Source organism: Hylobates moloch, unplaced genomic scaffold (genome assembly GCF_009828535.3).
Source record: "Hylobates moloch isolate HMO894 unplaced genomic scaffold, HMol_V3 SCAFFOLD_6, whole genome shotgun sequence".
Lineage (NCBI taxonomy): Eukaryota > Metazoa > Chordata > Mammalia > Primates > Hylobatidae > Hylobates > Hylobates moloch.
This window is the reverse complement of record NW_026652281.1, coordinates 79013018-79033609: the sequence shown is the minus strand read 5'-3', so window position 1 is coordinate 79033609 and position 20592 is coordinate 79013018. Positions and strand designations below refer to the sequence as shown.

Sequence of the window (20592 nt, the reverse complement as noted above, 5' to 3'; positions counted from 1 at the left end):
AAGGACAAAGCAGCCGGTCATGGCTGGAAGCCAGGGGCAGGGGGGATGGTGGTGGGCTCAGTGGTCAGGGCCAGGGCAGAAGCCCAGACTCTCAGGGCTGGGAGGGATTTGAGGCAGGGCTGGGGGGTGGTCACCTGGTCCAACCAACCTTTTCCCAGGGAAGGTATCACCTCCCCTGCAGCATCCTCAATGAATTGTGTCCCGGCTCAGCTTGCACACCTCCCAGGGGCCAGGAACTCACTGGCAGCAGCTCTCAATTTTGGAAATTTGGGCCATTCTTACTTGGACCAAGCCTAAATCTGTCCCTGTTGGTCCCAACAACCAGATGGCTGTCCTACAGGAAAGGCGCTAGGTATTTTGGGTTTCCTTCTCTCCTTTCTGTCCAAATCCACTTTTTTGAGATCTCTGTCTCACTCTGTCCCCCAGGCTGGAGTGTAGTTGTGTAATCACGGCTCACTGCAGCCTCGAACTTTCCAGGCTCAGCTGATCCTCCCACCTCAGCCTCCTCAGTAGCTGGGACTACATGCCTGCACCACCATGCCCAGCTAACTTTTTGTATTTTTTGTAGAGATGGGGTCCCACCATGTTGCTTAGGCTGGTCTCGAACTCCTGGGCTCAAGTGATCTGCCAGCCTCGGCCTCCCAAAGTGCTGGGATTATAGGACTGAGCCACCTCACCCGGTCCCCAAATCCACTGAATATCTAATAAGAGCCTGTGCTGAGGGACAGGGAAAGAGCTAAATAAACCTCATCTCCTCCTCTGGGTGGACTTCTGGGAAAGCTGGTGGGATGGGATTAGGGAAAATGCTGTGGCTTTTTAACTCCCACTGGACAAAAATGATGGGTTTTGAAGTATGTATAGGAGTTTACCAGATATTAATTTCCCTACCTAGATGTTCAGGATCTGAACATGACCACTCTCTAGGCCCAATAGGGATGTGTGGACTGAGTTCTCTGCTAAATTTGCTGGAATAGAAGTTCCTGCAGAGTAAATGCTCTCCAAGCCTCCCGGCCTGAACTTGCTCCTTATTCCCCCTCACCCTGCCTCACTCCACTCCAGCCACACTGACCTTCTCCCTATTCCTCAAACTCACTAGCTCTTCTCCCACAGGGCCTTTGCACTGGCAGTGCCCTCTGCCCAGCTCCCTGGCTGCCTCCTTCTCACTAAAAGTTGTTGTCCCTTTACCTGAGGTCCAGTGCTCTGTTCTTGATATAGCACCCAGTATTATTAGAAAGTATCCTGTTTGGGGCAGAACACAGTGGCTCATGCCTGTAATCCCAACACTTTGGGAGGCTGGCCATGCGGGAGACCAGCCATCCCGGGGTCCCAAAACCACGGCCGACCTGCGTGGGCGAGAGAGTGGTCTTTGAAGCTGGTGGATAGACCAACCCTGTGGGCTCCTGACTTTTCAAGTCCTGTGAGCCCTGAGTGGTTGTCTGAAAGGCGGGCACAGTGGGTGTTTCACTTGAGGACAAGAGTTCGAGACCAGCCAGGCTAACATGACAAAACCCTGTCTCTACTTAAAATACAAAAATTAGCCAGGCGTGGTGGTGCACACCTGGGTGCAATCCCAGATAGTTGGGAGGCTGAGGCAGGAGAATTGCTTGAACCCAGGAGGTGGAGGTTGCAGTGAGCCAAGATCATGCCACTGCACTCCAGCCTGGGCAACAGAGTGAGACTCCGTCTCCAAAAAAAAAGAAAGAAAGTATCCTGTTTGGGCCTGGCATGGTGGCTCACACCTGTAATCCCAGCACTTTGGGAGGCTGAGGTGGGCAGATTGTTTGAGCCCAGGAGTTTGAATCCAGCCTGGGTAACATGGCAAAACCCTGTCTTTACAAAAACTATAAAAATTATCCAGGTATGGTGATGCATGCCTGTAGTCCCAGCTACTCAGGAGGTTTAGGTGGAAGGATTGCTTGAGCTCAGGAGGTCGAGGCTACAATGAGTTCTGATCCCACCACTGCACTCCAGCCTGGGCAACAGAGCAAGACCCTGTCTCAAAAAAATAAAAGAAAAGAAAAAAAGAAAAAAAGAGAAAGCATCTTGTTGGTTGTTTTGTGTGTCTGTCTCCCCCAGCCTCCGCCCCACTGTGGTACGTCAATTCCAAGGCATCTGGGACCTGGTCAGTCTTGCTCTGCTGAATCCCCAGTGCCTGCAACAGTGTCTGGCAGGAACTTAATACATGTTTTGTTTTGTTTTGTTTTTGAGATGGGATCTTGCTCTGTCGTCCAGGCTGGAGTGCAGTGGCATGATCATAGCTCACTGCAGCCTCGACCTCCTGAGCTTGGTCCTCCCGCCTTAGACTCTCAAGTAGCTGGGACTACAGGATTGTGCCACCATGCCCGACTGATTTATTTTTTGTAGAGACAGGGTTTCGTGATGTTGCCCAGGCTGGTCTCAGACTCCTGGGCTCAAGTGATCCTCCTTCCTTGGCCTCCCAAAGTGCTAGGGTTAGAAGCATGAGCCACTGCACCTGGCCTATAAATGGTTTTGAATGAATGAAAGAGCTGGTGGATAACGGAAGTTCTTTTTTATCCTGAGCTGCATAGGGTCTAAAAGGGACCCATGGACTTTGGAGTTGGGTCGGTCTGAATTTGAATCCCAGCTCCAGCATTCACTGGCTGTGTGACCTTGGGTGAGTTGCTTAACCTCTCTGAGCCTCAATGTCCTCATCTGTAAAATGGGAGTAATCATTGTGAGGGTTGGGAGTGACCATTCATGGGAAGCATGTAGCTGGGGGCCTGGTACCTACTAAGTGCTTGAAAAGTCATGCGGGAGACCGGCCTTCCCGGCGTCTCAAAACCATGGCCGACCTGTGTGGGCGAGAGAGTGGCCTTTGAAGCTGGTGGATAGACTAACCCTGTGGGCTCCTGACTTTTCAAGCCCTGTGAGCCCTGAGCGGTTGTCTGAAAGGCGGGCACAGTGGTCCTCAGTGCACAGCGTCCTCCTGGGGTAATCACTGAGCAGGCACCCTGAGTTGCATCCCCGGGGACTGGTGAGGCCCGGCCACTTACCAAGTAAGGGTGAGCGTGCTGGGGTGGAGGTTCCACATCTCCAGGATGCAGATGACCGTCTGGAGGTAATCGGTGTAGCAGACGAGGTCGGGGCAGCCCCAGCCTGGAGGGTCAGTGGGGAGAGAGGCCTTGGTAGGGGGTGGCTTGGGACTGCAGAGCTTCCTCTCCACCCCTTCGAGGGCTGGAGGAAGAATGGGTGCAGGGGTCCCCAGGCCGGGACAAATATGAGGACTCAGGAGCTGCTAAGATGTAGGCCTGGCACCCAGGGGGCCTCACCACCTGGAAATTCGTTGTTTAAGCACCAATGTTTCAAGGCTGACTATGAAGACAGGATGCTTGTGATGGCAAATAATATTAAACTAGCTGGTCCCCAGCTCAGCACCCTCTGCCAGAGCCCTGTGCCCGGCCACCAGGTCTGTGTCCCTCCTGGCCAAGCTCCCACTCAGAATGGCAATATCCTAAACGTCCCAGATGCAGTAGGAACCCAGCCAGCGCACACCCACACACCCCAAGAGGGTCAGGACCTCATAGAGTCAACGACAGCTATGCTGAAAATGTCCCAAAACCCTGACAAGGAGGAGGTCTCGGCTCTACAGAAGTTGGCTCCACAGGACACTCACTCTCAGAGATTCAGAAAGTGCTTCAAGGAGTAGGAAACCGTGAGAGAATTAAGAAGCCCTCGGACACTTTTGCAGAAAGTTCCGCGTGATCCTGCGGCCAAAAATGCCACCACCACCGCCACCGCCACCGCCACCAAGAAGTCATCAAGGTATTGCCCTATGGGCAATTTTGTTGGAAAACTTAACACCTTTCCATCCTGCTCCCCAAACATTAATTGTTTCACTGTGTTCTAAAACAGGGGTGCAATCATCATCTAAATTTTGTTAAATGTTGGACAAAATCATTGGAATAATTTGTAGTTTTGTTTTGTATATTCGAGTGCCAATTCCACTATTTTTTGCTATTTACTAGAAACTTGTACCGCTCACCTCTTTTTTTGAGATAGAATCTCTTGCTCTGTTGCCCAGGCTGGAGTGCAGTGGTGTGATCTCAGCTCACTGCAGCCTCCACCTCCTGGGCTCAAGCAAACCTCCCACTTCAACTTCCTGAGTAGCTGAGACTACAGTTGTGCACCACCATGCCTGGATAATTTTTGTGTTTTTGTAGAGACAGGGTTTCACCATGTTGCCCAGGCTGGTCTCAATCTCCTGAGCTCAAGCGATCCACCCGCCTCGGCCTCCCAAAGTGCTGGGATTATAAGCATGAGCCATTGTGCCTGACCTTGTTCCCCTTTTTAAGTAGGTTCATTTTCGGTGGCTTTTTCCTATTTTCCCTTGACTAATGAAGACCCATGAGGTGGTGGTTGTAGGTTCCCTTCCTGGGTCTCACTCTAGGATCGAACCTATATTCGGAGCCAAGAATACTGTGTCTGGAAATATCCTTTAGTCCATTGTAGAGATGAGAACAATGAGGCTCCAAGACTAGACCACGCCTCTCATCTCTCTTGGTCTGGGCTGCTGAGACACTCACCCAGGGAAGGAAAAACCTAGTCTGTGCTAGTTTTTCATAGCTGCACACATGGCAGACATTGCTAATGGATCACAGCACTCCCTCCCCTGGGCGTGACCTCAGAATGCTTCTCAACTTCTCTCCAGGCAGTGGCTACCAAGGGGTCTGAGTCATGGAAATAAATCTTGCTCTAGGAGGGGGCTTTCCTCAGGGAGACACACAGGACTTGTTGGTGGTGTGCAAAGGAGCTAGTTCCAGCACTTGGTGGAGAAAACAGGACTGATTTTGGCAAAACCTCAACACAGAGCGTCTAAGTAGCTGTGTCGTCTCTGAGTTTGTATCCTCGTGATTCTTTCTCAGAGCTCTAGGAATTTGGAGAAGAGCTGCCATTCCTAGCCAGGCCCAAAGCTACTAAGGGACAGGGTTTGTCTCCAAACTTGGGGAGGCAACAGCAGCCCCCGAGTGGCATGGAGGTGGCACCAGGGATGAGAAGGTGGGAATATGCCTGGTCAGTACCCCAGCCACAGGGCAGAGAGCCCCAGGGCCGTCCCATGTCTGGGGTTATGAAAGCGTGCAGGAGGCAGTGAGAGGTGCACAAAGTGGCTGTGCTGTTCCTAGCTCTGTGACTGTAAACATGTGACTCAAAACTGCTTCTCCTCCCCATGTGTAAGCCGGAGACACTGCTTGCCCTAGAGGCTGTTGAGGTGTTGAGATGAGATCGTGCCTGTGCCTGCATGCTGCCCGCACATGGCTGTCACTCAACAGATAGCAGCACAGCGTGGTGAAGGCCATGCTACGGTTTGATGTCTGTGTCTCCCCAGAATTCATATGCTGAAACTCAGTTGCCAATGTGATCGTATAAAAAGGTGGGGACTCTAGGAGATGATTAAGCCATGGGGGCAGAGCCCCCCCCCCCGAATGAATTATTGATGCTATAAGAGGGCTGGACGAACCCAACATTCAGCCCCTTTTTGCCCTTCTGCCATATGAGGATGCAGCGTGTGTCCCCTCTGGGGGATGCAGTGTTCAAGGTGAGATCTTAAAGGCAAAGATGGGGGCTGGGTGCAGTGGCTCATGCCTGTAATTCCAGCACTTTGGGAGGCCGAGGTGGGTGGATCATTTGAGGTCAGGAGTTCAAGACCAGCCTGGCCAACATGGTGAAACCCCAACTCTACTAAAAATAGGAAAATTAGCCATGGCATGTGCCTATAATCCCAGCTACTCAGGAGGCTGAAGCATGAGAATTGCTTGAACCTGGGAGGCAGAGGTTGCAATGAGCCAAGATTGCACCATTGCACTCCAGCCTGGGTGAGAAAGAAAGGCTCAGTCCCCCACCCCAAAAAAAAGCAAAGATGGGGCCCTCACCAGAATCAAAGCTACTGCTGGTGTCTTGATCTTGGACTTCCCAGCCTCCAGAACTACGAGCAATAAAAGTCTATTATTTATAAATTACCCAGTCTCACGTATTCAGTCACAGCAGCACAGATGGACTAAGACAGACCCCAAGAGTGAACTGATCCCAGCTCTGCCTCTGCTCAGTGGTGTGGCTGTGCACCTGTCTCTTAGCCTCTCTGAGCCTCTTCAGCCAAAAAACTGGGTGTCATTACAACATGGGCCTTGCGGGGCTGTTGGGACAGTGGAATGGGATGATGCTCTGAGCTTTGCATGCAGCCAGGGCTTGTTATCTGCATCCACCAGATGTGGAGCCATGGTGGGTGACCCAAAGGCTTTTTAGAACCAAGATGAGGATGCTTGCCACTCAGAAAGGGAAAATCAAAGCTTGACATCTGTTTCCTGAAGGAGCTATTTGAGGTCCTGGGTCTTCTGGTAAAAACCAGAGAAAAATGCCCATGAGTCAGCAGAGCAGCCGTTGAGTTCCTCCCCTGCCCCTACGCCGGCCTCCACACAAGTCTGTGCTGGATCCTGCCTCCTCATGACCCCCTCCTCCAGGAAGCCCTCCAGGATCTCTTAGTCCAAGGCAGTGCCCTTTCAGTCAGACTCCTGGCCTTCCCAGTTCTGCTTTCTAATGTCACCCCCTCTAACCACAACATCTGGTCCTCCAGGGGCTGCCTACCAAGGTTCGGTCTCCTTTTGGCTCTTCCTCCTGTCCCCAGCCCAGGGACCACCAGTGCCTGCTAAGCATCCAGCGATTTTTTTGTTTGTTTACTGTTGTTGTTGTTGCTGTTGCTTTCAGACAGGGTCTCGCTCTGTTGCCCAGGCTGGAGTACAGTTGTCACCTTGACTCACTGCAACCTCCACCTCCCAGGTTCAAGCAATCTTCCCACCTCAGCCCCACAAAAAGCTGAGACTACAAGCATGCGCCTGGATAATTTTTTTTTTTTCTTTTGTAGAGACAGGGCTTCACCATGTTTCCCAGGCTGGTCTTGAGATCCCGAACTCAAGTGACTGCCCTCCTCGGCCTCCCGAAGGGCTGAAATTCCAGGTATGAGCCACCCCACCTGGCACAGCAATTGTTGAAAAACATTTCCAAGGAGAATCATTACATAAGGAGAAACTGAGGTTAGATGGAAGGCAGAACTTCCTCACTCAGAGAGTTGGGAGCCAGCCAAGGCAGAGGTCAGGGGAAATGAAGGATGAAGCCTCTCATCTCCACAGTGACACCCGAAGACACAGCCCATGGGCTGGGCCACCTGAGACTCATGTCTACCGCTTCTGGTTCGTGGAGCCCTTTGGTGGGTGGATTCTGGTTAGTGGAGAGCTGGCTACTGGACTCGTGTCAGCCTCAAGGGCACGGATGCCATCTGTTCTGAATCTGTGGACTCTAGCCATATTTTTGAGCCCACAAAGCCAGCCCGGTCCTGGCTCAGCTCTGTGATGGGGGCCCTCCCCACCCGCAGACCACGGGGCAGCCACTTACCTCCCTGGAGCAGCAGCAGGAGCAAGGGGGCGGCCCAGCCACACAGCATGCTGACTCCCACGGGCCTGCAAGAGACGTACAGCGGAGGGTGAGCCAGGTGGGGCTCAGGGCTCCCCCGATCTCCCCCCATCCCGTCTTTTCCCAGGTAGACTTGCCCCCGATTCTTGGAACTGTCTCAAGAAAAAAGCAAGATCCCAAGGGGCCTGTGGATGACCCCAAGAACTCCTACCTCTTAGAAATGGCAGATTCACCCTGAGAATCCCTTCTCCCACCTTCTTCCTGCCCCCGCCCCATCACATCACAAATGCAAAGTGAATTTGTTTTATTATTTTATTTTAATATTTTTAGAGATTGGGTCATGTTCTGTTGCCCAGGCTGGAGTGCAGTGGCTCAATCATGGCTCACTGCAGCCTCAACCTCTTGGGCTCAAGCGATCCTCCTGCATCAGCCTCCCGAGTAGCTGGGACCGAAGGCACGTGCCACCACGCCTGGCTAATTTTTAAAACATTTTTGTAGAGATGGCAACTTGCTATATTGCCCAGGCTGGTCTCAAACTCCTGGGATCACGTGATCCTCCTACCTCGGCCTCTCAAAGTGCTGGGATGACAGGTGTGAGCCACCATGTCCAGTACAAGGTGAATTTAAAGAGGGAGGAGATTGCTGACTATTTTGCCCTTGCTGAGTCTATTGATGTAGCATTGTGTGTGAAATTAAACTTATGTATTTATCTGTCTAACAAAGAAAGAGGGAGGGAAAAAGAGAGGAAGGGAGAGAGAAAAGGAGAAAAAAACTAGTTTGGAAAGTGGGATCTGCTGAGGGGCAATTTTGGATCTTCCTTCCTATAAACACCCATGTTGATAGCCCAGTAAATTGGCTTTTTTATTTTCATTTTTTAGACAAAGTCTCACTCTATCGCCCAGGCTGGAGTGCAGTGGCCTGATCTTGGCTCACTGCAACCTCTACCTCCCAGGTTCAAGCGATTCTCCTGCCTCAGCTTCCCAAGTAGCTGGGAATACAGGTGGCCGCCACCACACCCCACTAATTTTTGTATTTTTAGTAGAGACAGGGTTTTGCCATGTGGACCAGGCTGGTCTCGAACTCCTGGCCACAGGTGATCCACCCGCTTCAGCCTCTCGACGTGCTGGAATTACAGGCATGAGCCACTGCACCCAGCCATCAATAAACTGGCTTCTTACTGAATAATAAATCCAAAGTTTACCCATAAAGTTAACCACTGCTGAATACTTCAGATAAGGTCAGCCCAATAATGAGGCTCCTTACTCCATCACAAAGCCCAGATTAGCCCACTGGGGAGCATGCTAGGAAATCCAGGCCTGACGAAACAGAGACAACCTGACCTCCTAATTTGGGCCAGGATGGAGAAGGAAACTCTTTGGGGAAAGAGTGAGCTTATCCAGAAAGAGTGGCCTCTTCTGTCTTGGGCAGAGGAATGACCCACCAGGCTGGCGATGCCAGGCTCCTCCTGGGACTTGTCTGTTTCACCCACCAGCTCTGTGTCTGTTTGAGGAAGTGCCAGCCAGAGGGCAGTGGTCCACCTGCCCAGACTCAGGAGCCCCTCCCAGACCAGCCCCTATAGACAAGAATGGAGCTAAAGCTAAACCTAAGAGGGATGTCCCATGCAGGACCCAAGTCACAGGCATGGCTTTCTCCAGATGCCATCCCTGACTCCACAAGGGGAAGATCCTCCTCCTCTGTGCCAGGGTTCCCAAAGATCCTACTCTGGCCCCATCCATAGTTCCCTCTGACCTCCCTCACAGAGTCATCAAAGAACCCCGGGGCAGGGCTCAGGCTAGGGGGCCAGGGAGGTTCAGATGACCAGCTGTGTGGCTCCGGTCCAGTCCCTTGCCCTCTCTGAGCCTTGTAAAGTGGAAACAGCAAGGCCTGCTTCCAGGCTTCTTGTGAGAATTCAAGGAGGTGATTTGCATAAAACCCTGGGGATGGCTCCCATCACATAAACACTCAACCAACAGCTGTTAATTGATGGAGAATGTAGAGCATCAGAAACGAAGAGGGTCTCAGAATGATCTAGCCAAGAGTTGCCAAAATATCTCACTTCCAAAATTTTGGCCATATTTGTATATTGTGTGCACTGTTGTTTATTTTAATATATATTTTAATATATTTTCTATAGATAAGCACACTTAAAAATTTAACTCCAGCATCATCCTAAGCAATAACATCGCTACTTAAATAAAATAATGTTGGGGGAGATGCAGTTTCACCCTGCTTTTAGGAATATGAATCTTGTGTGATTCCAGCCCCCACAGAGGTCCCATTATCGCACTTTGAAGATGTGGCCTCTGATCGCAGGAGGGGGAGTCTGTGTCTGCCCCCCCACTATTCTGTCCACATCCATCACCCCAGCCATGGTGCGAGTCCTGACATAGCTCTGTTCCCGTCGCTCCCTGATGGCTTTATCTTGACCACAGCACAGCAAAAAGTGCAAACTCCTTTGCCCAGATTCAGTATTCCTCATCCCCAGCTTGATCAACATAGCAAGACCTTGTCTCTACCAAAAATAAAAATAGAAGTAAAAATAAGTTAGCTGGGTGCTGCGTGCCTGTGGTCCCAGCTATTCGGGAGGCTGAGGAAGGAGGATCACTTGAGTGAAGGAGGTCCAGGCTGCAGTGAGCCATGATTGCACTATTGCACTCCATCCTGAGTGAAAGAATGAGACCCTGTTTTTAAAAAAACAAACAGACAAACAAAAAACTCCTCATCCCTCCTAATTTCTTACCTCTGCCTACATCACAGAGCCCTAGGGATGCGGAGGGGGTACCCTGCTGCTTCTGCCTGCCCGGCGTCTCTTCCCAAAGAGCTCCTCTATCTGAGCTGCCTCTAGTGGTTTGCCTGAGGCTGACTCCACCCCATGCTCCACAAAGTGGGCTCCTGACCCAAGCTTGGCCAATCAAAACACCCCATCTGTCTGACCACAGTGATTGCATCAGGGATGGATGTCAACCCAGGCAAGGCCAGTGAAAGCAGTCCTGAGATTTTTTTTCTAGAACTCTAGAAAACTGATACTTTTTTTGGTATCTTCTCAGAGCTTGTAGCCATCTTTGTCACCTCTTAGAGACAGCCTCCTTGAAAATGACAGCCATACTGAGAAATACAAGTCAGGAATCCCCATGGCATCATGTGAGGTCCTGGATCCAGCCATATCTGATGTCCACCCCGTGGACTTCTCATTTCCATGAACCAAAAACCACCTATGTTGCTCAATCATGTTGAATTCTATTTCTGTCACTTGCCACCAAAGATCCCTGACACAGTAGAGTAGAGAAAAGGGCTCAGAATTTGAAGCCAGAAGATCTCGGAGCAAATAGTAGCTGTTCTCTGGCTCTTTTACTCTCTGAACTCAGTTATCATCTCTGAAATGGGGACAATACTCACTGCACCTGGCAGTGAAGAAGAGGCTGTGAGAAAGCAGATGTGGTAGTGCTTCATGGACTGTGAAGTGCTGTACCAGTGCATGGGTTTCCTGCCATTACTGGCTGACTGCCCTGAATTACTCATCGTCTCCCCAGCAGCCCAGGCTTCATCATGCATCTCTGCCTCTGCCGGAGCAGACTCCTCCCCTCCAACACCTTTCCCCTCCCATCCTCTCAACTCAACTTTCATGGTCCACGTGCTGTATCCCTGCAGCCACACTGGAGTGTTGCAGAATTCCTGCCACTGGCCTATTGCGTTTGAGGTTTTCACTGGTGCTACTATTAATTATCCACTTACTATTGATCTTTACCTTGCCTCCTATTTTTTACTCCAATAAACATGTCTCAAAAATATTATATCATGACCATCAGCAGATAGCTGGCATGAAATAGGCAGTGTGTGCCATGCTGGTTAAGACACAGACTACGGAGCTGGCCGGTCTCAGTTCAAATCCCAGCTCTGCCACTTACAGGCTTTGTGGCCTCGGGCAGTTTGCTTAACCTTTCTGGGCCTCATCTGTAAAATGGGAGTAATGATAATCACAGCACCTGCCTCATAGGTCTTTGGGAGAATTAAACTAGTCAACATTTATAAAGCATTTAGAACAGTACCTGGCATATAGTAGATATTATATAAGTGTTACTTGAACAAAACAATCAACTTACCGTAAAACTAAATACAATAAAACATAAAAACTAAATACAAGAAAAACAAAGGCAGTAATTGAATTTTAGTGAGATGCTACTGCCTGCCTGAGAGTCCTAGAAGCTGGAGATGTGATTTGTCTTTGTTTAAAGTTAAGAAAGGGAGGCGGGGCACACTGGCTCATGCCTGTAATCCCAGCACTTTGGGAGGCCGAGGTGGGAGGATCATTTGAGGTCAGGAGTTCGAGACCAGCCTAGCCAACACGGCGAAACCCCATCTCTACTAAAAATACAAAAATTAGCCAGGCATGATGGTGTGTGCCTATAATCCCAGCTACTCGGGAGGCTGAGACAGGAGAATTGCTTGAACACAGGAAGAGGCAGAGGTTGCAGTGAGCAGAGATTACACTACTGTACTCCAGCCTGGGCAACAGAGCAAGACACTTTGTCTCCAAAAAAAAAAAAAAGAGAGACAGTAGTGTTTAAGATGCGATAGCACCAAATCGAGAGTCTTGCCTCCTCCATCAGCAGGGTAAGTGATGAAAGGGCCTAACGCTTTCACTAGGGGATCCAGGGATATTTAACACTGTTTAAAATAAACTGCTCACTTCTGGGAAACATCAGCTTAAAAACACAGACTTTCTCCGTCACTCCCTCCTCATGCTCCCACAGCACCAAGTGGGGCCTATCCTAATTCCACTGCCTTCTCTGCCCCAAATCCATCCCCTTTTGGGTCTTTGCACGCAGGCTGACCCCTGAGGGCAACAGCACCTTATCCTCAGATACAGATCAGGCCACCATGTGTGTTTCCTGCAAGGACAGAAGGTGTCTTAGGAGGCTTCCTGCTACAGGAGCCCCTTGATATGGTTGGGATATTTGTCCCACCCAAATCTCATGTTGAAATGTCATCTCCGATGTTGGAGGTGGGCCTGGTGGGAGGTGATTGGTTCATGGGGGCAGATTTCTCATGATGGCTTAGCGCCATCCACTTGGTGATGAGTGAGTTCACCTGAGATCTAGTTGTTTAGAAGTGTGTGGTTCCTCTCCCTTCTCTTTTGCTCCAGCTCTCACTATGTGATGTGTCTGCTCCTGCTTCACCTTCAGCCTTGAGTAAAGGCTCCCTGAGGGCCTCCTTACCAGAAGCCAAGCAGATGCTGGCAGCATGCTTGTACAGCCTGCAGAACCATGAGCCAATTAAACCTCTTTTCTTTATAAATTACCCAGTCTCAGGTATTGCTTCGTGGCAATGCAAGAATGGCCTGACACACCTCTGCAGCACCCAGCCTCTGCAGTCTCCTACGGAGGAGTGAAGTGCACCTGAGTTGGAGTGTGCCAGGTCCCAGCTGTGTGTCTTTGGGCAAGTACTCTAACCCCTCTGATTCTCTGTTTTCTCATCTATAAAATGGAGGTCATCAATCTTTGCTGCAGGTTTGTCATGAGCATTAAAAGTGTCACGGAATTTGAAGTCCTGTAGGTGCGTTTACCCACCAGTTTCAGTGCTGAGAAATGTTTCCTGGAGTTGCTGTAATTCACACTAAAAGTTGACCAAATTTCAGGAGATTCTGGGGAAATGGAGAAGCTTGGGGCAGGAAATTAGATTGAAGTGAGTGCTATGGAGAATATAAGGTGCTTAACTTCATGGTCAACGTGGTGGCTCATGCCTGTAATCCCAATACTTTCGGAGGCCGAGGTGGGTAGATCACCTGAGGTCAGGAGTTCGAGACCAGCCTGGCCAACACGGTAAAACCCATCTCTACTAAAAATACAAAAATTAGCCAGGCGTGGTGGTGGACACCTGTAATCCCAGCTACTCTGGAGGCTGAGGCAGGAGAATCGCTTGAACCCGGGAGGTGGAGGTTGCAGTGAGCCAAGATCACGCCACTGCACACCAGCGTGAGTGACAGAGCAAGACTCCATCTCAAAAAAAAAAAAAAAAAGAAAAGAAAAGAAAAGAAAAACCACAATGACATACTATTTTAATTTTGTCAGATTGGCAAAAACTAAAAGTCTGATGACATCACATGTTGCTTAGGATATGACATAACAGGAATTCATTTATAGCCAGAGGAAATGTAAATTATTACAACTGGTCTGGTAAAAAGTTTGGCATGACCTAATAAAAGCAAACACAAGCCCTACCTAAAACCCAGTAACTTCACTCTTATGTAAATTGGCAAAGAAATTCTTCCTGCACGTCTATAGCAGCATTGATTTTAATAGTGAAAAATTGGAAACAATCTAAATAGCCGTCAGAAGAGTGAAAAAATAAATCACAATATTGTCACTTAGTGTAAACAAGAATCATTTACAGCCACACACAACAAAGTGAATGACTCTCACAAACAAAATTTGGAGTGAAAAAAGGAAGTTAGAGAACAGCATAGGCATAATAACACCATCGACACCACACTGAAAACCATACAAAATCATCCTATATATTGTTTAGGTGAGCATAACCATCACAAAAATATTTAAAAATTCACGGGGATAATAACATCAAATTTTGAATAGTATGGAAAAGGAGGGGGTGTGAGAAGGAGGAATGTTCAAGGGTCTCAACAGTTTGGTAAAGCTTGGTGAAGCTACCATGGGTGTTGATTATATTTTATGCCCTTTTGTATGTTCAAACTATTTCATAACATTTTAAATGTAAGTGAGACTTAGTTTTGTAAAATAAAATATGGATGAGGACTTCCACTTCTGGCTATAATGAAGTAGCTGTTGTCAGACTAATCCTCCCACTGAGGGCAACTACTAAGCAGAAAAAAAAACTGCACAAGAGAGTGCCAAGCTATATAGTACTTAAGAGAGGAAAAATGCATTGAAATTCTGCATGCAATTTCCCCTCAAATCATGTGCCAAGTAATTGAAAATAAGTAGCATGCCAAGAAATTTAGCAAAAAACACCTGCTAATAGGTGGGAAAACTAAGAAGGAATTTTCACAGTTTTACAAGCTGAGGGAAGAATTAGAGTTCAGGGCCTGGCAAAAAAAAAGGTGGGCCCTGGTGAGTACCCAGCTATTTAGAAAATACTATTCATTGGGAATAAGGAAAAATTAGAAATAGTTCATTCTTGACTGCATCAAGGTGTAATCTGCTTATATGCTATATGTCTGTTAGAAGAAAATTTAAACTGATCTAGAAAAAGTTAGCTTCATCCAAAGCCTCTATACTTTTTATACATAATGTCCAACATTCAGTTAAAATTACAAGGTAAAGCAGAAAACAGTATCAAATGATCAACAATGAAGATAAAATAGACAATAGAAACAGTTACATAGGTGAATTGGAAAATGACATTATCAGATATGGCTTAAAATAACTATGATTAATGTGTTCAAAAATTCTGCCAGAAATTTGGAATCTATTTAAAAAGTAGAAATCCTAGAACTGAAAAATATAATAACTGAAGTTTATAAGAACTGAAGAGATGGATTTGGCAACACACTAGCAACATCAGAAGCGAGGATTAGTAAACTGGAAGATTGGTCAATAGAAAATACCAAGATTGAAGCATGCAGAGAAAAAAAGTTCAAAAATACAGAAAAGAGCAAAAGAGACATAGAAGACATTGTGAAAAGATCTAACATACATGCATTTGCAATTAAGAAACAGAAGAGAGAGAAAACAAGTTAGAAGCAATAGCAGTGATCTTAAAATTTGTTTCCAAACTAACAAAAGACATTAAGCCACAGATTTAAATAGCTCTACAAACCAGGATAAATACAAAGAAAACCACATCTAGGCATATCATAGAAAAACTATTTTAAAAAATAAAAGACAAAGATATGCAGTATGCAGAAAAAAAAGACACTTCACCTTCAAGGAAGAAACAATAAGACTGGCAGCTGACTTTAACAAAATGATGGAAGACAGCAGACAATGGAACAACTTCTTTCGATGCTGAAATTTCAAAAGCCAACTTAGAATTTTATATCCAGAAAAAAAATCTCTTAAAAAATAAAGGCAAGGTCAATATGACATGGAGAGCTATAAAAGTATCACAGTTAACATCATACTTAATGGTAAAGAAATGAAAGCTTTGCTCCTAAGATCATGAAGAAGACAAGTATGTCCACTCTTGTGACTTTTATAAAACATTTTACTAGAGATTCTAGCCAAGGCAATTAGGTAAGGAAAAGAAATAAAAGACATTCAGATTGGAAAGGAAGAAGTAAGCCATTTCTCTTTGCAGATAGTATGATCTTGTATATACAAAACTAAAGGAATTTACACCTAAAACAAAAACCAATTAGAGCTAATAAACAAATTTAGCCTAGTTGTAGAATATAAGATCAATAGACACAAATAATGATATTTTATACACACTGGCAATAAATAATCTGAAGATGAAATTAAGAAAGTGATTTCATTTACAATAATACAAAACAGAATAAAATGGTTAAAGTAAATTTAACAAAATTCATTAGTTATGTTAACATGAGATGAATTCGTTTAATAGTGTGAGACTTGTGCAATAAAACCTACAAATGTTATTGAAATAAATTATAGAAAACCTAAATAAATGGAGGATATACCATGTTCACAGACTGGAAAACAATGTTATCAAGATGACACCTCAAATTGATCTACAGATTCAAAGTAATCTCTATAAAAATCCCAGCTGGCTCTTTTTTTTTTTTTTTTTTGCAGAAATTGACAAACTAGTCCTAAAATTTATAGGGAAATGTAAGGGACTAGAATAGCCAAAAAGATTTTGAGAAAGAACACAGTTGGAGGAGTCAAACTTCCTTATTTCAAAGCTTACTACGAAGCTACACTTATCAACACTGTGGTACTGACACATAGATGTACATATGGATAAATGGGATTGAACTGAGAGTTCAGAAATAAGTGCATACATTTATGTTTAACTGATTCTTGATGAGGGTGCCAAAACAATTCAATGGGGGGAAAGAATAGTCTTTAAAGCAAACGGTACTGCACAAATGGATATCCACAATGCAATACAATGAAGCTAGATTTCTACTTCACACCATATACAAAAATTTACTCAAAATAGATTAAAGACTAGATGTAAAACTATTAAACTCTTAGAATAAAACCTAGGTTTAAATCTTCATGACCTCATATGAGACAATAATAGTTTCTTAAATATGACATAAAAGCATAAGTAAACAAAGAAAAAATAGATCTATTAAACTGTATCAAAATTTAAAATGTTTATGCTTCAAAAGATACTATCAAGAAAATAAAACTATAACACACAGCATGGGAAAAAAGTATTTGCAAATCATGTATTTGTTAAAGGTCTGGTATTTAGAATATATAAAGAACTCTTGCAACTCAAGGTCTAAAAGACAAGAATTAAAATTTAAAATGGGCAAGAGATTTGAATAGACATTTCTCCAAAGAAGATATCCAAGCAACAAACACATGAAAAGGTGGCCATTGACATTACTCTCTAGAGAGATGCAAATCAAGAACATAATGAGATACCACTTCACATGCATTAGGATGGTAAGAATAATAATCAATCACAAATGTGAATGAGGGGGCAGAGGGTGAAAATGTAAAATGGTGCAGCCACTGTGGAAAACAGTTTTGCAGTTTCTCAAAATGTTAAATACAGTCATGTGCTGCATAATGACATTTCAGTCAATGACAGATTACATATACATAGGCGGGCCCATAGGCCTATAATGAAGGTGAATAATTCCTATTGTCTAGTGATATCATAACACAACACTTTACTCATGGGCTTGTGATGATGCTGGTGGAAACAAATTTACTGCACTGCCAGTCATATAAAAGTATAGCATATGCAGGGCTAGGTGCAGTGGCTCACGCCTGTAATCCCAGCACTTTGGGAGGCTGAGGCAGGCAGATCATTTGAGGTCAGGAGTTCGAGACGAGTGTGACAAACATGGTGAAACCCCGTTTCAACTAAAAATACAAAAAAATTAGCCAGGCGTGGTGACACATGCCTGTAGTCCCAGCTACTCAGGAGACTGAGGCAGGAGAATCACTTGAATGGGGATGCAGAGGTAGCAGTGAGCCAAGATCACACCACCGCACTCCAACCTGGACAACACAGCAAGACTCCATCTCAAAACAAAAAACAAAAAACAAAAAAAAGGATAGCATATACAATTATGTATTGTACATAATGCTTGATAATAATAATAATAAACTATGTTACTGGTGTATGTATTTACTATACTATATCTTAAATCGCTATTTTAGGGTGTACTCCTTGTACTTATTTAAAAAAAAATGTTGGATGGGCACAGTGGCTCACGCCTGTAATCCCAGCACTTTGGGAGGCTGAGGCAGGCAGATCACTTAAGGTCAGGAGTTGGAAACCAGCCTGGCCAACATGGTGAAACCCCGTCCCTATTAAAAATACTAAAATTAGCCAGGCACAGTGGTGTGTGCTTGTAATTCCAGCTATTCATGAGACTGAGGTACAAGAATCGCATGAACTCAGGAGGCGGAGGCTGCAGTGAGCCGAAATCGCACCGCTGCACTCCAGCCTGGGTGACAGAGCGAGACTCTTAAAAACAAACAAAAATGTTAACTGTAAAACAGCCTCAGGCAGGTCCTTCAGGATGGATTCCAGAAGAAGGCATCATTACCATAGGAGATGCCAGCTCCATGTGTGTTTTTGCCACTGAAAACCTTCCAGTGGGACAAAATACGGAGGTGGAAGACAGTCACATTGATGATCTTGACCTTGTGTAGGCCTAGGCTATTGTGTCTGCTTGTGTCTTAGATTTTTTGTTTTTTTGTTTTCTGGGTTTTTCTGAGATGGAGTTTTGCTCTTGTTGCACAGGCTGGAGTGCAATGGCGTGATCTTGGTTTTCCTGGGTTCAAGCGATTCTCCTGCCTCAGCTTCCCAAGTAGCTGGGATTACAGGCGCCCACCACCATGCTTGGCAAATTTTTATTTTTTTATTTTTTTGAGACAGAGTCTCGTTGTGTCCCCCAGGTTGGAGTGCAGTGGCGCGATCTTGGCTCACTGCAACCTCCGCCTCCTGGGTTCACGCCATTCTGCTGCCTCAGCCTCCCGAGTAGCTGGGACTACAGGTGCCCGCCAACACGCCCGGCTACTTTTTTTTGTATTTTTAGTAGAAACAGGGTTTCACCGTGTTAGCCAAGATGGTCTCGATCTCCTGACCTCGTGATCCGCCCGTCTCGGCCTCCCAAAGTGCTGGGATTACAGGCGTGAGCCACCGCGCCTGGCCTAATTTTGTATTTTTAGTACAGACGGGGTTTCACCATGTTGGCCAGGCTGGTCTCGAATTCCTAATTGCAGGTGATCTGCTGTCCTTGGCCTCCCAAAGTTCTGGGATTACAGGCATGAGCCACCATGCCTGGCGTGTCTTAGGTTTTAACAAAAAAAAATTTAAAAAGTTAAAAAAAAAAAAAAAATTTAAAAATATATAAAAAGGCTTTTAGAATAAGAATATAAAGAAAAAATATTTTGTATAGCTGTACAACGTGTTTGTGTCTTAAGTGTTAGTATAAGAGTGCACGAAAATACTTAAGTGTTATTACAATAAGATAACTGTTATTACAAAAGTGTTATTCAAAAAGTTTTAAAAAGCTAAAATGTTTATAAAGGAAAAATGTTGGCCGGGCGCAGTGGCTCACGCCTGTAATCCCAGCACTTTGGGAGGCCAAGGCGGGCAGATCACGAGGTCAGGAGATCAAGACTATCCTGGCTAACATGGTGAAACCCTGTCTCTACTAAAAATACAAAAAATTAGCTGAGCGTGGTGGCGCACGCCTATAGTCCCAGCTACTTGGGAGGCTGAGGCATGAGATTTGCCTGAACCTGGGAGGCGGAGGTTGCAGTGAGCATAGATCGCGACACTGCACTCCAGCCTGGGTGATAGAGTGAGACTCTGTCTCAAAAAATAAAATAAAATAAAGGAAAAATGTTACAGTAAGCTAAAGTTAATTTATTATTTTAAAAATTCAAATAAATTTAGAGGAGCCTAAAAGTTCAGTGTTGATAAAGTTTACAGGAGTGTACAGCAATGTCCTGGGACTTCACCTTCCCTCAGCACTTACTCACTGACATCCAGAGCAACTTCGAATCCTGCAAACTCCATTCATGGTAAGTGCCCTACACAGGTGTGCCATTTTTTCATATTTTATATCATGTTTTCACTGTACCTTTTCTATGTTTAGATATGCAAATACTTACAATTGTGTTACAATTGCCTACAGTATTCAGTGCCGTATCATGCTGTGCAGGTTTGTAGCCAATTTGCAATAGGCTGTAAGATACAGCCTAGGTGTGTAGTAGGCTATACCATCTAGGTTTGTGTAAGTATACTCTATGACGTTCACGCAACGACAAAATTACCTAATGACAATTTCTCAGAATGTATCCTCGTCTTTAAGCAATGTGTGACTGTTTCCATATGACCAAGAAACTTCACACCTAGGTATATAGTGAAAAGAATTGACCAGATGCAGTAGCTCGTGCCTGTAATCCCAGCATACTGGGAGGCCGAGGTGGGAGGGTTGCTTGAGCCCAGGAGTTTGAGACTAGCCTGGGTAACATGGCAAGACCTCATCTCTACAAAAATTAAAATTAAAACATTTTCTGGGCATGGTGGTATGCACCTGTGGCCCCAGCTACTCAGGAGGCTAAGGTGGGAGGATCACTTGAGCCCAAGAGTTTGAGGCTACAGTGAGCTGTTTTCACACCATTGCACTCCAGCCTGGGTAACAGAGTGTGACCCTGTCTCAAAAAAAAAAAAAAAAAAAGAAAGAAAGAAAAAAGAAAGAAAAAGGAAAGAAAACAATTGCGGATATATGTCCAGAAAGAAATTTACAAACCATTGTACACAAATGTTCACAGCAACATTATTCATAATACCAAAAAATTGGAAACAAGCAAAATTTCTATCAGCTGGTGAATGGATAAAGAAATGTAGTATATCCATGCAGTAGAATATTATTTAGCCATATAAGGGAATGAACAACTGATACGTGCTACAAAATGGATGAACTTTAAAAATTCATGCCAAAGTAAAGACACCAGACACAAAAGGCCTCATACTGTATGACTCCATATGTATGAAATGTCCAGCATTGGCAGATCCATAGAGACAGAA

General features: G+C 45.7%; 1 protein-coding gene across 5 annotated transcripts in view; it reads right to left on the bottom strand.

The window, feature by feature from the left end:
* IL21R (interleukin 21 receptor) overlaps positions 1-20592 on the bottom strand; it is a 51740-nt gene that overhangs the window by 16446 nt on the left and 14702 nt on the right. For 2 of the 5 annotated variants that reach the window (XM_032157177.2, XM_058440847.1), the window contains exons 2-3: positions 7402-7466; positions 3015-3117 (exon numbers count right to left, since the gene is read on the bottom strand). In XM_032157177.2, the coding sequence (XP_032013068.1) occupies positions 3015-3117; positions 7402-7450 (152 nt within the window). In that variant the 5' untranslated portion in view covers positions 7451-7466. Of the gene's footprint in view, positions 1-148; positions 1988-2752; positions 2814-3014; positions 3118-7401; positions 7467-10159; positions 10401-20592 lie in introns of those variants that run through there. The other 3 variants (XM_032157178.2, XM_032157182.2, XM_032157184.2) reach the window with 3 other exon arrangements.